This window comes from Ambystoma mexicanum, chromosome 11 (genome assembly GCF_040938575.1).
Source record: "Ambystoma mexicanum isolate Mex_15411 chromosome 11, UKY_AmexF1_1, whole genome shotgun sequence".
NCBI lineage: Eukaryota > Metazoa > Chordata > Amphibia > Caudata > Ambystomatidae > Ambystoma > Ambystoma mexicanum.
Genome location: NC_090934.1, coordinates 677,422,846 through 677,439,626, shown reverse-complemented (window position 1 = coordinate 677,439,626; position 16,781 = coordinate 677,422,846). Strand labels below are relative to the sequence as shown.

The window sequence follows — 16,781 nt, the reverse complement described above, 5'->3', positions numbered from 1 at the left end:
ATACAGTATTTTCATACAGTATGTTCTGGGGCAATGTACAGGTTTCAAAACATTTCTAAATCCCTGAATTGCTATGTTCAATCTTGCAGAAAATAGCTCACAGTTTACCTTGTAACCGTACAATTCCTACTGTTAAATCGTGGGTCTACAACTTTGGCCACTGCAGATGTTTTTGACTACAATTCCAAACAGCCTTAGTATTATTGTCAGTGGTGAGGTATCATAGGAGTTGTAGTCCAAAACATCTTGAGTCAGGTTGCAGACAACCAAGTTAAATAATATTCAATGTACATGCTCTTCTATTTCATTTGTGTTATAATGAGTGAAATGCTCATTGATGAACGATTGCACATTTTCCTGTAATTTACTAACAAAGCTCCCACACTCTTGTTTAAGGCTCTATTTGAGTAGAATAACAACTTTGCAAAAGTTGGCATACTAGTTAAAGCCAAATTACTACAGATGTGTCGTGGATTCATGATCCACGCTTGACGAAACCCATGTGAACTTCAGACAACTTAGAAATGCAACAATGAAAATGTCCAACTTCAATTAACACACAATATGCTTGGAGACTATGGTCTTGAATTGTCCACTGCATGTCTCTGCTTTCTGGAACAATGGACTCATAACATAAACTTTTATAGTAGCTCTGGCCTCTACTTCTACGTACTGTTAATGAAACATGTATGCAGATGCATGCCTCAATATCCTAAAATCTATGAATTTCTTAGTTTTTTCCCAGGGCTGTGATCAGATGATTGTTATTAACGATACACCAGCACTCACTGCACTTTTTGTGTTTTTTCTTTGCCTCAGGTGGTGGGACTAATGACTTGACTGCTGCACTTCGAAGTCAGCTGAAGCAGCATGTGCACTTCCACGGGCCGATTTGTAGATTTGTAGATTGCTCATGTCTATGAAGAGGAAGAAGCATGGCTCATGGAATTCCCTCACAAGGCAAAGTTACCATCTCCGTGGATGAATACAGCTCGAACCCTACGCAGGCCTTCACCCACTACAACATCAACCAGAGCCGGTTCCAGCCTCCGCATGTTCACATGTAAGTACTGTCATGTCATAATAATGTTTGCACACTTGATTAAACATGCAGGGTCACTGTGGAAAAGGGGCCGGGCTGCCTTAAAGGAGGCAGAACATGGATAGGTTATTTCTGGGACCTCTGAGATGAAATAATACCTGATAGTTAACTCTTAATTCTTAATTGAAGTGAAGTCGCCATGAGAGCAACTATTTGTGTTTGTAAGTGGACTGGTGAGAGGTAGCTTTGCCTATTTTGAAAGATTCAGTTCTTATCCCACAAAGGGAAATACACGGAGCTTACAACCGAGTTTTAAATCAAAGTGGCAATTCCACTATGGACCTCCAAAAAAATCTTCATGAATACATATTTTTTCCAGTTTTTATTTGTTTTAACCCAACTAGCACTTCATGAAAATTAACATTTTGCCTAGTTAGCATACGTGCCAGTTTTTAGCACACCCGCTTAGCAGATTAATACTAGTTTAAATTATGCCCAGATATCAAATTACATTCGAAGTACTTAGTTGATCATTACAAGTTTCCATTATGCTCAGTTGCTGCACCATGGTTGGTTTCCATTATGTTCAGCTTTCTCATCATTGTCAGCCTTAATTACTGTCTCCCAGCGGTCGGTCGGTGCAGACAGAATGGAAGCCAGTGTGCCCCTTGGTGGTACACTGCCAGTATGGTTAACAAAGTTGCAGCAACGAGATGAACACCACATTTAAGAGTCTGGCTCCCAGGGTGTCTGCTGGTAGCTTGCATGCTGGCTAGGGTTGACTGGACTGCTAGCCTGCCCCGCCAAGTCTGCATGCCAATAGCAGACATTTCTAGTTGGGTCCTCTAAAAGCACTGTCTCCTAGAATTTCTTTTCATCCAACATACATTACATGTCACAATATACCCACTTACTGTGGCCTTCATGCCAGGGAAATGACTGTGGCTTTTTTTCGAACTGGCACAATGTCCCAAGTTTGCACGTGTGGTAGGACTGCCACCTTTACAACATTGTGCTATTATTAGCACTGGTGATCACAGGACACAACGGTTCATTGTGGCAGCCATGCACAAACTTTCTTCATGCCAGCACAAACACAGTACAAATCGGTCCATTACACTGGTATGCCAGCTGCAGCCCCAGCACCATCACCAGGTGTGTGGCTGGGCTTAGCCCTGATGCAATAACAACATTTGTCCGCACTGTAACTTTGAATGCTAATTGCACCATTAGTACTCATTAATTACCTTTAATTGAACAAGCTTTGTGAGCAGCACAGTTTTCGTCATTGATGTGGTGCTGCAATCAGTGATTTATGCCTAATTTAAAAATTGTTCCAGAAGCCAACCTATGTGACCGCAGTAAATTCCGTTTGCACAGTACCACTATATCCGAGATTTACAATTTGTATATACTCTAGCTTGACAAACCTGTTACACTTCCAGGTTAACCCCAGTATACGCCAGTTGGAAAACCTCAGTACATTCTCTTTTCACAGTCCCAGTACGACAATCTCTGTATACTCCCAGATTAAACATTGCAGTATGCTTGTAGGTAGGTTTTCACAATCATAGTACATTCCAGTTTTACCATTGTTGTATATTCAGTTTATCCAATAATATTATGTTACCATTTTTACTTTCCTTGTGTACTTACAGCAAAATCCTATTAAATTCCATTTTTGAAAATTATAGCAATCCCCTAGTTTGACAACCCCAATACATACTAGTTTGTCAAAACGGGATTTAGTGGGATTTTGCAATCTCATTATAATCCCTGTTTGACCACCCCAGTATGTACTGAGTTTGAGAAGCCCAGGTGAATTTTCGTTTGTACGGGCTGACCATGGCTCAGATTGATAACCCCAATATGTTCCCTGTTTCTGCTCAGTATTCCTAGTTTCACAGTGCTGGTATGTTTTCAGTAGGCAGAATCACAGTACAGTAATAGTTTGACTAACTCCGTGCATTTCCTATTGCTTACAGTATCCAAGTCTAAATAGTCGTTTCACACTATGCGCCAGATTCTCATAAATGTGGGGAAATTAAAGTCGCACAGAGAATGCGCTCATTTTATTTGCGCTCATTGCTGAAATGCTGCGGACACCTCCTTCTCAAAGATGACATGAGCATTTCAGGAGGGGCTGGGCAATAGCAAAAAGATGCGCTTTCCACCTCCCTTGCATACATTAGTGTCTGTAGCCTGCTCCTGACATTAATGTATGACAGACTCCCAGTAACCACGTGTCTGTTGGGAGTGCATTTTACGGACATGGCCCTTTAAAGGGCCCATGTCTGAGAAATACCAGAGAAAATAAGCATTTGCATACCTGTTTTGGGGATGGAAATGCAAGTGTGGCAGCCGCTTTTTAAACCACGACTGTCACACTTCAAAAACACATCATGATGGGGTCATATATGAGCCTGCCATGATTTGCGCCTCCCTCTGCCTGTTCCCAACTGGCTCAGGTGGAAGACTCATTGTTGAGCATTTAAAAGCGCCTCCTGTTTGTGAATTTGAGAAGAGCTTTTAATTGGCAACATTCACCCCCTTTTTTCGCAAAAATGGGGCAAAAAAAGGTTTATTTTTTATTACACTATCTGTTTCAGTTTGCACAATTCCAGTATATAGTCAAGTTGACTTATGTATGACCAGTTTTCTAACCTCAGTATATTTACATTTTGATCATCTCACATGCAAGGTTGTTCCGGTAAGAGCTCAGCGGGTTAAGCGCTCACTGCTGCGATCTGAGTGTGATCTGCCGGTCGCAAGTTCGAATCCTGGCAAGTCCACCCCAGCCTTCCATCCTTCCGAGGTCCATACATGAGTACCAACTCTGATTGGGTAATATTGTTTGTAAATATGCTCAATGTAAAGTGCTTAGACGAAAGCGCTAGATAAATATCACATCATTATCATTTACTAACTAACTAATTTAATAAATTCATGTATAGCGCAACACTAACCTAAAGGTCTATTTACCAAATAAATGGTGTGGCAACCAAAATTCAGTTTGACAATCACTGCAAGTGACCACACTACACAAATTAAGTATATTCCGAGTTTGCACTGTCCAGATCTATTCCCAATTGGGTAATCCCATTATGCACCCAGTTTCATATTAAGAGTTTTATTTATTCTTCCATTTGTAACGCGCACAAAACCCATGGGCATCAAGGCACAGCTTGCATAGAGAAATAAAAAGACCGTGTTCAAGCATTGCAGAACATAGTTGTAGGGAAGGACAGGATTACTTGTCAGAAAGAAAGGTGTCAATGTGTTCAATTTGAAGAGCCAGGTTTTCAATAATTACCGGAAGATCCAATATGATTGTTCTGCTCTCTGTGTTGGGGTTAGGGTATTCCACAGATTTGCTGCAATGACTGGGAAGCTCAATCGCCTGCTCTGGACAGTCTGAAATTGGGCAGGATGAGCCTGTTGGTATAGGATGTTCTGGTCGGTCTTGTTGACAGAGCTCTCACAAATATCTGAACAAGGTGGGGGGGCAGTCTTAGGCACCTGTAGGTGATAGAGATTTGAATATGACTCTTTTTTGTATGGGAAACCAGTGGACCTTTCGCGTAGCAGTGGTGATGTGGTCTTGTCTGGGAATGTTTCGCGCTGACCAGAGAGCATTATTCTGGATCACTTGCAGCTTGTGAATATTATTTTTATTAGTGCCAGCAAACAGAGCATTGCAGTAGTCCAGTCTTGCACCTGTGACGGCATGGGCAATGGCAGGGCAACTGTCAGCAGATATCAAGAGACTGCAGGCATTAATACGTTTGATGGTGTGGGAAGCCAAGTAGGAGATAGCATTGACTTGGCATGTAAGAGAGCGGGAGAAATCCAGGTAGACTCCCAGGGATTTTACTGACTGGGAGACAGGGATGTTGATTTCGTCAATGGTGAAGGAGGTGTATTGCTGGGGTTGAGGTTGTTGAGCACGAAGGGCAGGCTGATGATAAGTAACTGTTTTTCATCGTTAAGCCAGAGGAAGTTGGTGGCCATCCAAGTTTGGATAGTCTGGTAGATAATGTTTAGCTTCTCAAAGTCTTGCTGGTAGTTGCCAGAGAGGGGGAGGGGAATCTGGGTATCGTCAGTGTAGTTGGTGTAGTTGGTGTAGGAGACACGAGTCTGATAGGTGCAAGAGTGGTTCATGAAAATGTTATACAGTGTAGGAGAGTGCAGGGGCCTTGGGGGACTCTGCAGCAGATAATGCAAGTGCCCCCCTGCACTTATCGGCAAAAAACAGATTGTTCTGCCTTTCTGAAATGAGGCAACTCAAGTGGAAGGCTCTGGTGAGAGGTTGGCAGCCGAAGAGTTGTATTGACAGAATATCTTGTGGTCCACTAAGTTGAACGCAGCTGAGAGGTCTAGGCGTATTAGGAGAGCGGATTTCCCTGCATTTCCCTGCATGCTTAATTCCATGTAGCTGGTACTTCAAGTCAAGCAGGGCAGATTCCATACTGTGTCCCTGGCGGGAACCCAGATTGGTGGATGCCTAAAATGTGATTAGACTTCAGGTATTGCTGGATTTGGATATAGGCTGTTCTGTCAGGATCTTCAGAAGTAAGGGGAATGTTGTGATTGGTCGGTAGTTAGTAGGGGTGGTGGCATCCAGTGATGGATTCTTTTGCAGCAGAAGTACCCATGCTTCCTTCAGGCTAGTGGGAACCCGGCAGGAGGAAAAGGAGAAGTTGATAAAATTGGTAATGAATGGGACTAGAGCTTCTGCACAATCCCTCATAATTGTAGCTGGGCATGCATCTCCTTTGCATTTGGAAGGCTTCAGACCTTTTAGTGGGGAGCTGACCATTTCCTCAGCGATGTTGTTAAAACGTAAAGTCAGGAGGTCTTGCGGGACTGTTGGGATGGGGGAGGTCTGATGGGATGGTCTGTTGGGGTTAGTTGTGACTTGCTTCTGTAGGATTTTTGCATCTAGCAACGCAGTTGTATCCAGGAGGGCATTTTGGATCTATTTTGGATCTTGGTGCACCAAGTCTCATCTTTAGGGAAGTCGAGAGTGGGGGGATAAGGGTGTTTCAAGTTCTCTGAGAATGGTGGAAATCTCTTGTGTATTAGATTTTGCATTGTCAATTCTTGTGTTGTAGGTGGCTGATTTAGCTAGTATAATGACTGTCTTTTAAGTTTTAGTGGCAGTGGTGAAGATGATTTAAGTGGGACGGAGGGGTTCTTTCTCCATTTAGCCTTGGTCTCACGTTTCTTGCTCGGAGCGCCAGGAGTTTGCACAATGCCAGTCGATTCCAAGATTTACTGCCCCATCACACCCAGTGTATTACTAGTTTTCCAATCTCAGCATATTCCCCTTTTGACAAACCCAGTAAACAAACAAGTTTCCAATCCCTGTATACTCCTAGGTGGACAACCACAGCATGTTCCCACTTCGAACAATTCCAGTAAACTGCTAGTTTGCACATCCTAGTATATTTTGAGATCACCATATCCAAAGTAATTCCAGTTTTCATATGCCTAGTACATTCCCAGTATGACATCTCCCATATACTGCTAGCTTGAAGCCACCACAGAATACTCTATTTGCACAATCCCAGTATAGTCTGTGTTTGCCAATATCATCCTAGTTTTTACAGCTCTATTATATTCCTTGTTTGACATGCCGAGTGCACTCACATTTTGGCAAACCCAGTATATTTCGAGCTTAATTCCAGTTTACTGTGGGCCAATTCCAGTGTATTTTTAGTTTGACAATCTCATTACACTTTCAGTGTGAGCATTTGCACAGTTTACAAAATGCTGGTATATTGGCATATTGTCAGCAGTTTCCCATTATGACAATTTCACTTTGCACAATCTTGATATATTCCAAGTTTAATTGACCATCCCAGGATGTTCATAGTTCTACTCCAGTATATTCCCAGTTTAACAATCATGGTGTAATTGTATGTGCCTTGTTTGACATTTCCAGTTTGCAAAATCCAAGCTGCCCATTTACACAAACCCAGTTTATTACAGTTTGCATTATAACCATTTTATCTCAAGTTTGGCAACCCCAGTATACTCCCAGTGTGATCCACCCATTGCACTACAGTTTGTGCGATACCAGTATATTTCCAGGTTGCATAATGCCATTTTCTTTTTGTTTGCACAATTCTGGTATAATTCCATTCAGTAAGCCACACAACAACAGAGCTATCTCTTTAAAAGTCGGTGCAATTACAAAGAAAAGGTAAACCCTCATCAGATCAACACCTAGTAAAGGAAGACATGAGATAAGGCAGCTTTTAAAATGTTTACTGTAGAGAAATTGCGAATTTGCTTTTTCAGTCATTTTCTGCTGAAATATTTGTTAATAGGACACCTCTGCAATATTTTATGATGACGTTTTTCTACACCGTAGGCAAGTCCTTCCTCTGGTTTCATGCTCCCACCTCTCCTGAAGCTAGCGCACCCTGTGTGCAGCTGCTCTCTGTATGATAACAATATGTAGTAATGTGCTGATGCCAGTGGAACACCTGGGCTGTGGAAAGTTTGGGTGGAATGTTTGTGTGGTTTGGGTGCAGGGGCTCTGCGGGTGGCAGTTAGAGGAAGCTGGGTTGGAGTGCAAGGGCAAGTGTTTATTCCCTGCGCACTTAAGGACTTACATGTACACCTGGGCACAATAAACCTTGCTTACAACTTGCCTGGTGTCCTGCTTGCTACGTGGTGGATGGACCCCACCTTGGTTACTTCACAATAACATAATGGAAGACAGACAGAGCTAGAATGTTATTTGATTTCGTCTTGCGTAAATTCTGCCATGTCCAAGGCCAGAATTAACAGGCCTCTTGTGTGGGGGTAACCGTCTAAGTGTCCATTAGGCATAGTGTCCGGTGAGACCAAGTCTGGGCATATCCTGTGATGGAAATGTTTGGTGTCCTGTGTAAGTTTGTGTGGTGAACCAATCCGTTCTTGCATGGATGGTGTATGGTTTAAGGTAGTAGTCGAGTGTGTTTGGCGAGTGGTTGAGGGTTGTGGGGGCAGGGGGGTGAAAGTACGTGCTTTAGTTTGGGAGGTTGGAAAATGGGTTAGCACTCGCTTTGGGAGAGGCTATGCCATTGTGTGCCTTCTATCTTATCTCTTAATGGAACTGTTGGTGCACTGATGCTCCTGCAAGTGGACAATATCATATTTGATGCACAGTTACTGTTTGCTGTTGATTGGCTCCAAACGGTACATATAATTAGTCAGTTGGTCAGTCTCTGACCTATGTGTCCTAAACTCTTTCTGACCTGTTTGGTGTCTGCCTGAGTACATATTTACTGTCATATTTACCTTTCCCTGATGAGCTTGAAAGCTGGATGCCGGTGTTTGGAAGTCTTTGGTCAGATTGATTCTTATCATTTTGGATGCATGACTTTCTGATATGAAGAATAAGGTCTTGTGTTCTTTTTGGAAGTCAAAGTGGTCCATCAACTTGTGACTTCTTCGCGCATGGACTTCCAAAGTTGTGATTTGCGAAAGATGATCCTCCTTCTAGTTTCTGTAATAGCAAGGCACTGTCAGGAAAGCAGGGTTGTTGTATCTTAGTGGACTTGTTGGATTGATGGGTGTAATTTTCTCTTTGATGAATTCTGTCCCACAACCACCATGTAAAAAACCCAGTTGGTGATTGTGCTTTGAATTGAATTATTTGCCTAACTGGCAGTCATTTTAGTGCTCTGAGGGTTTGTGTAATAACATCTTTTGTCCAGTCATAACACGAGTCTTGTATCTGCATTATGTATCCTTAATTGCTTCTTAAACAGATGTTATAGGGTATACAGTGATACAAAAAAATCGCAGCAGAAATGCAGTGATTTGACCCGGTAAAGGTGAACCCCGTTACCCTGTTATACTATTTAAGGGGAGTAGGGTTTGAGGGAGTGTCCCCCTCTCCCCTTAAATGGTATATTGGGTCCAGGGGTTGCGGGGGGGGGCATTTGTGCTGCATATTTTGTAACCACAACAATTCTTTCCGCGATTTTAACATATGCAACCTGTTGTAGAATGCCCACGTAGATGCTGTTAAATTAGTCCACCTTTGATAGGGCCAGGGAGATAATTGCATGTGTCCTCCTTGGGAAGATGATAAAATGTAGTATACATCTGAACAATTGCAGGTGAAAAAACACATTTGCTAACCTGTACCATAATTTGTGGCTTCAATGTTGTCAGGCTTTGCATCATGATTTCCAGTTTCTCGAACACTCTTGAAATGTAAGGGCAGTTTCCTATCTCCTCGATATCGGTTTGGGCTGTGATTTAGTGGCGCACATCATGATTTTCTTTTTTGGGGGTTAACTTTTAGACCATTCATGGTCATGCATGGCCCCTTGTGATTGAGATGTGTGTGGGTGGGTGCGTGAGGAGCACACACACACACACACTCTATCGTACTTGGGGCATGCATGCCACCTTTGTGCTGAGTTACATTATCATTTGTTTTGTATGCTAAACTGTAGCATGTTGTGTGCATTGTGGCTATGGTATGCCCTTTTAAATGCAATGCTCTCTTAGGTTTAGTATGGTACATCGTGCTTTGGTATGCTACACCATGTCATGTCTAAGCTGATGGACCACCTTGCAAAATGTTTGTTTCTTAGCATCTATGTGTGTTGTTCCTAACTCTAAATGTCTGTTAACATTTGTATGTGCTTGATGTGTGTAAAGACTGGCGGGGGTATCTGTACTCCAGCTCTCTATATGGCAGAGTAGAAGCACACAGCACCCCAGCCAAGATTCTCTATTTGGTAAACGTGGACGAGCAATCAAGACTTAAGCTCTCAGGAGGTAATGCAGGCTGGTTCTTAAGTACAGTGTAGTCTCCAAGCCCCCCACTAAGGAATGTCCACACACTATGTTAGTGATAAAACAGTTCTTTATATAAATAAGGTTCAAGTTATATACACACACAATAACACACTTTGTGCTATAAACAGTCTCTATATGGTACCACAATTACTTCTTAGATTCCATTAAAATACATCAACTATAGACAGTTTCAAATGACATACAAATCAATTAATAATGTGAACCAACAATAGACTTGATGAGGAAAACAAGTTGGTTAGACAATTGGCAGAATACTGGGCCCCTACCACTAGGCACATTTCTGTGTGAGGATCCCGCCACCTGGGCAACCCGTAAATAAATATATACGGACAAGCCTAGTCCAGGAGCCACGGATCATCGATATTCCTCAATGAAAAGGGTAAACAATGTTGTAGAGGCAGCAGCTTCGGTCCTTGCGGTGCTCGTCGACGATCGGTCGTGGACGTCCTGCAAAGATGAGGCGTGCGGTGCACCTCGACAACAACAGTTTGTTGCTGCAAAGAGTCAATGAATAACTTTGGCCCAGCAAGGGCGTTGGCTCATCGGCGGCTGGCGTCAGCGATCGGGACTCAACCAAAGCTGGCTTTCGGATCTTCATCGGTGTGTTTGAGGATTTCGGAAACCCACCAGCGGATTCTCCTCGGTTCGGTGGCGACCTTGACTTTCTCTGGCAGGACAAAGCAGTCAACGGTGATGAGCAAGGGAGTCCTTGATTCAAATGTTTTAGTCAATGGAGGGTTGCAGCTCCGGTCTGCGATGTTGGTCGTCGACGGCGATGGACTTCAATGTCCGGGCGCTTCACTTCAGATTCCTCGGTGGTCCCCATCTCCGGTCGGCAGCCTTTTGATGACTGACTTCCAGGGAGCCGTGGTGAAGGTTAGCTGGTGCACGATGTTCCCTCGTAGCTCGGGAAGAGGTCTCCTCACCAGGTCCTGTCTTGGATCAGTTTCTTGAAGGCACAGCAGCTTTCAGATTGCATCAGAGGAAAACAGCAGTTAACCTTCTTCTTCCGGCGCGGCTTCGAGAGTAAGCATCACGTTTCGACTCCAGCTTCTGAATGATTTTCATCAGTGAGAGGTCCCCAGATATACTGTTTTGTCTTTCATTCCCTCACAACACGGAATGTGCATTCGGACAAGCACCCAGCCATTCAGCACTCCACACTGCATTCATACCAGTTTCGGATAGGGCTGTCTCAGTCATTGTGTCAAACACCAGAAACTAACATAAAATGCTTATTTGTCACAGACTCCCAGGTCCTGGGCGTACCTACAACATACAGTAATTGGGAAGGCTGTAGCCAGTCTGGCCTGGACTTCCCCACAATACCATATATGGAGCTTCCACCCAACATCCAGTCAGGGGAAGGGACAGAGTCAGGACTTCCCAGGACTTTGGAAAAACAAGGTAACGGGCAATAGAAAGCTTGAGGCCACAGGGGCCATCTTGTCTCCTATCAGGAATCCACTGGTTCCAATGGCAGGGCCTGGGTATCCCAAAATGGAGGATACTCAGAGTACCTGTCAAATTCAGAATGGAGCTGCCACCAGCCCATACCCTGCTCTGTGGTGCACACACAGGTGCACAAAATCATACACTTAGCGGTACAGGGTTGTACACCCACCCATTGGTGCCATAGGGTATCCCAAGGGCCTGTTCACCAAACCAAAAAGAGGGAGCGCTGCACTGCCAGAGGTCCCACATTGACTCCTGTGCAGAAAATAACACAGAACACACCTGATAAAAGGACTACAGGACAAGGGCATGGAGGCCCTGTCTCTCCAATGCATTTGTAGCTTCACAATGTGCATGTTCCTTTTCCTTTCTGATTGTTGCCCCTCTAATACCCCAACCCCATTCCCTGCACACCCCTCTTCCTCTCACTGCATCTACACCTTACTTTTTTTCTATTTATTTATTCTCCCTTCAAAGTTGTGTTCTTAAAACTGAATTTGAATTTCTTGTTTTTTTTTATTTTTATTTTTTTATTTTTAAAACATGTTTTTATTGTTTTTCACATATCAACTCATTACAACCATATAACACCCTCCCCCCAACTCCTCCCACCCTCCCCTTGGGGCAAGCATGATCTTCTTCAGGGTTAAATTATGCGTTGAAGATGTCAGTTACTTTAATGTTGTGTGGGCACCATTGTTTCATGGAGTCTGATTGGAGATACTCTAAAACATCTCCCCACTCTTCTGCAAACCTGTCCCTCGTTCCTTGGATTGTGTGGGTAACTTTTTCCATTGCCATTTGTGCCCATACTTTTTGTAGCCACGTAAATGTCAGTGGGGTGTCTTTCTTTTTCCAGCTTTGAGCTATTGTAGACCATGCTGCAATGAGCAGTCCCATGAAGCTTCTCCATTGGGCTTTTTTGTACTTCCTCGCCCTTTCGTCCCTTATACCACACATCCATACCCCCTCTCCCAGTTGTCCCACATCTCTAAACATTTTCCCCATCTCTCCCTTCACTTCCTCCCAGAACGGCACAATCTCTTTACAGTTCCACCAGATGTGCTTCCACGTTCCTACCTCTCCACATTCCCTCCAGCATCTGTTTGACGTTTTGGGGAACGTTGAATGTAGTCTCTCAGGGGTGTAGTGCCATTGTGTGACTATTTTAATCCACATTTCTCTAGTCTGTGCTGATCTGGTCAACTTGGGTATCGGTGTCCATAAATCCACCCATTGTTCTCTTGTTGGTTCCTCCCCCAATGTTCTACTCCATTTAATCATGTATGCCCACTTGACCTCTTCCTCCTGTGTGTTCATGAAGGACTATAAAGTCGACACCCATCCCTTTACTCCTGAGTTGGTTATGACGTATTTCTCAAAAGGAGTAAGGGCCCTTGTTGCTGCCTTTGTTATTTCAGGGGTCTTTAGCCAATGTTTAAGTTGCTCATATCTGTATTTATCCCTTTTGGAGAGCGCTGCACTAGGGTAGCAAAACTCGAGAGGTCTAATTTCGTTATCAACGAACATCTCTCCAATTTTTGTTATTCCTGCCTCCTCCCACCTTTCATATGCCCCACGCTCCATACCCGGTTGGAAATGCGTTTTTTTTTATTTTTTTTTTTTAAGGGATTTATGCTCATTTTCTTTTTCATTTTTGTAAGTATTTGTTCACCACTTTGGTTTATTTTTAGGGCTTGATGCTGTATCTGCTATACTAAGTGGTTAGATTATGTTGTATCACATTATATAATATGTCCTAATTCATTATGCCATTTTGCAGCAATCTCTATTGTCATTCGTGTTACCGCAGACATAAAGTGGCAGGTAGCAGTCCCCAAATTACTCGCATAAATCAATAATATGCATGATTGCTGCTCAGTTTATGAAACGAGTCATGACACCTAAAGTAGACCAGCAAACAGCTGTGTTTGTACCCAATATCGACATGCTCTCCTGTTTATTACTATGACAACATATCTGTAGCCCAGGATAGGTGAGGCCGGTTATATAGATTAACTTCCGGAAGAGCCTAGACCCAGCCCAAGAGGAACCCTACCACTCACCCCACTATAATTATCATCCTGAAATTCCAAGCTGGCCCTAGAACTTCTGTCCGAGAGCCCATGCCAGGGATCTGCGCCCCAGAGCGGTGTAGAGAAGCCCCTCACGCTTACACCAGAAAAAATACAACCCAATAGGGAAAAAAGACTAGCCACACCTCTTGAAAGGAGAACAAGTATTTATTCTCATAAGTCAGGTACGCAATAGCAAAGAACTCTGCTGCCACAGAGCACTATATCGAAAACCAACATTGACGGCAGATTAGAAGGGCAAAAGGCATCACAATGACGTACATCACACAGGGTACAAATCCATGGAGCTGGTTGGTGTGCCTTTATACATAGGCGGACTGCTCCATAGGGGATGCCAGGCCATTAGTCCCAGCTTTTCTTGCCCATCTTCTTCCATGTGGCGCTCTTCTCATGACAGCTGATGGGCTCGATAATTGCCAATTAAGGATGGAGTTCACTGCCTGCCCTATCAGTGGCCTACAGTGCACCTGGTACCGCAGTCATGGGCACAGAGGCTACATACGAGGTTGTCTTATTTCTGCAAACGCCAGCTCGACCAGACACGTTGGCACCATTCCAAGTCTTCCCACCTTTGCTGTTAAATGTGTTACTTTCCCTCCCTGGGGCCTTGGGCATTCTACTTTGATCTACATAACAAATGGGTGGTCAAACAGTTTTATGGTCCAGGGTCTTGGACTAGATAATGTCCTCGAATGTTAGGGTCTTGGGATGGGGGCATCTGGGCAATATAACTTAGAATTCGGGTTGGGCTGGGTCAGAGACACGTGCTCTCCTTCTCGTGGGATAACTGTTCGCAGGGAGCTCTCAGCCCCTCATGGCCTTGCAGGGCACATTCTTTCTAGGTTACATGCGCTAAAGAAGCAAAACAATTAGAGGTTTTTGGATCTGTGTTAGCCTGGCATGTCCCATTCCGGTGAGCAACAAGGGTTGGCATTCCCCATATTTTGTTATTCCCAAAAAGGACAGGGGGACTGAGACCCATCTTGGACTTTGATACTTGTACAAGTTCCTCAGGAGGGACACATTCAAGATGGCCACTCTTTCTCAGATCCTTCAGGCCCTCCAACTTCAGGATTTGTTGGTGCCATTGGACATTCAGGATACTTATTTTCATGTGCCAATCCATCTTTAGCACAAGAAATACCTGAAGTTCGCTGTTGGCGGCTTGCACTATCAGTTTCGGGTCCTGCCGTTCGGTGGTGGTGGTGGTGGTAGCGCATCTCAGGAGAGGGGGGATTCACGTCTACCCTTACCTGGACTATTGGAGGAGCACGGCGCGTTCTTCCGAACAAGCCTTGGATCATCTCAAGGTTACCTGCCACTCCCTTCAGTCTGGGCTTCTCCCTCAATTTCAAGAAGTCCCATATGACACCTTCCCAGCAGCTCCAGTACATCAGGCTGTATTAGACACATCCTTGGGAAAGTGCTCGCCACCCAAGGTGAGGGCTCAAGACATTCTCCAGATGGTAACAAAATTCCAGAGTAGGTATCTCACTATTTCCGCAGTTCACCTGGCCGGGGAGGAGAACACGGCGGCGGATGCTCTGAGCAGGCAGGGCACAGTCTCCCACGAGTGGGAACCAGCTCAGGAAGTCCTGCAAGAGATCTTCGCCCTTTGGGACACCCCTCCATTGGATCTGTTCACAATTGGAGTCAACCGGAAGTGCGAGCTGTACTCTTCAAGGGAATTTCCTCAGAGAGGAACTCTAGGAGATGCGTTCATGGTGGATTGCGAATTCCCACTACTGTACTTGTTTCCTCCAGTCCCTGTCATTCCTCCAGTACTCAGGAGGTTGAGACGATTCGGGACCCACATGATCCTCATTGCCCCGGATCGGGCCAGGAGAACATGGTACCGGGACCTTCTGGGCATGTCCATCTGTCCTCCGATACGTCTTGCTCAAAGAGAGGATCTTCTCTTGCGAGAGGAGGGTCGGGTTCTCCATCCCGAGGTCAAGACTCTCAACCTTCACGATTGGTTTCTGAAATGTTGAGGTACAAGGATTGGGACCTCCCGGATGACGTGATGGAGGTGTTGCTTTCAGCCAGAAGGCCAGCAACAAGTCTCTGTACCGTTGCCGTTGGAATAAGTTTTGCGACTGGTGGAGAGAAAATAATGTTGAAAGCAAAAAGGATAGAACATCCGGAGTTGTACACTGAAAAGGATCATTATCACACAAAGATCTTGAGGTTGGAACCATTAAGGGTTACCTGGCAGCGCTTTCAATCTTTAAGCGTTCATCCGAGGAATTAATTTCAAGATCCCACTGGTCACTCAGTTTCTTAAAGGGCTCACAAATGTGTTACGAATGCAAACTACGAGTTGTGCTCGCGGGTGCCTTTCTGCCTCAGACCTGGTGGGCAGAAAGGCACCCGCAAGCACAGCATGTCGTTATAAACGGTGCCGGTGCATCCGACCTCCCCATTCGGCCCTGTGGGGGTGAATGGGAATGGGGAGCATCTTTTTTCCAGCGCCCGCAAATGGGCAATTACCGGGTCCGGCAGGGCCGTAATGGGTGTCCAGTCATTTGATCTAATACAAAGGAGGAAAAACACATGTTTGTTGAGGTTGTTAACTTTTAAGACAATTCTATTGGTTGCTATTACATCTGTACATAGAGTGAGCGAGTTGCAGGCACTTTCTTCCAAGCCACCCTTTACTATATTCCACAAGGACAGGGTTGTGTTGAGGTTGAAACCCTCCTTTCTAGCTAATGTAGTTTCAGACTTTCACTTTAATTGTGCTGCCAGCCTTCTATCCTCCTCCTCATCGTAGTAAGGACGAGGAAAGGCTCCATAGGTTGGACCCTAGGAGAGCATTAAGCTTTTATATTTCCAGAATGTCCAAAGTGCGAGTGGATGACCAGATTTTTGTGGGGTGTACAGGACACAAACTGGGCCAGGCTATTTCTAAACCAACCTTGTCTAGGTGGATCATTCTCTCTATTTCTGAATGCTATAGAATGGCTGGCAAGGACCCTCCAGAGGGCATGCTTGCTCATTCCACCACAGGCATGGCCACATCGACTGCCCTTCAAAGGGGTGTCCCTGTTAAAAACATCTGTGATGCTGCAATGTGGTCATTGATGCATACATTTACTAAGCATTATTCTCTGGATACTTCCCATGCTCAAGATGTTGCTTTTGGTAAGGCAGACCTTTATTCTGCCCTTTAAAAAAAAAAAAGAATAATAATCTGCTTGTCTAAATTCTTCACCCTCCTCCTATCGTGAATACTGCTTTGGGGGTCTGTCAAAGATGAGGAATACGTTGGTGGACACAATCCATTCGGAGAACAAGTTACTTATCCCTGGTAATGTTCTTTTGTCTGGATGTTCTTCCAACGTATTCCTCAT

General features: G+C 44.4%; 1 protein-coding gene across 4 annotated transcripts in view; it reads left to right on the top strand.

The window, feature by feature from the left end:
* MPPED2 (metallophosphoesterase domain containing 2) overlaps positions 1-16,781 on the top strand; it is a 1,149,018-nt gene that overhangs the window by 104,816 nt on the left and 1,027,421 nt on the right. For all 4 annotated transcript variants that reach the window (XM_069623535.1, XM_069623537.1, XM_069623538.1 and 1 more), the window contains exon 2: positions 820-1,063. In XM_069623535.1, coding sequence (XP_069479636.1) covers positions 936-1,063 — 128 coding nt within the window. In that variant the 5' untranslated portion in view covers positions 820-935. The remainder of the gene's footprint in view (positions 1-819; positions 1,064-16,781) is intronic.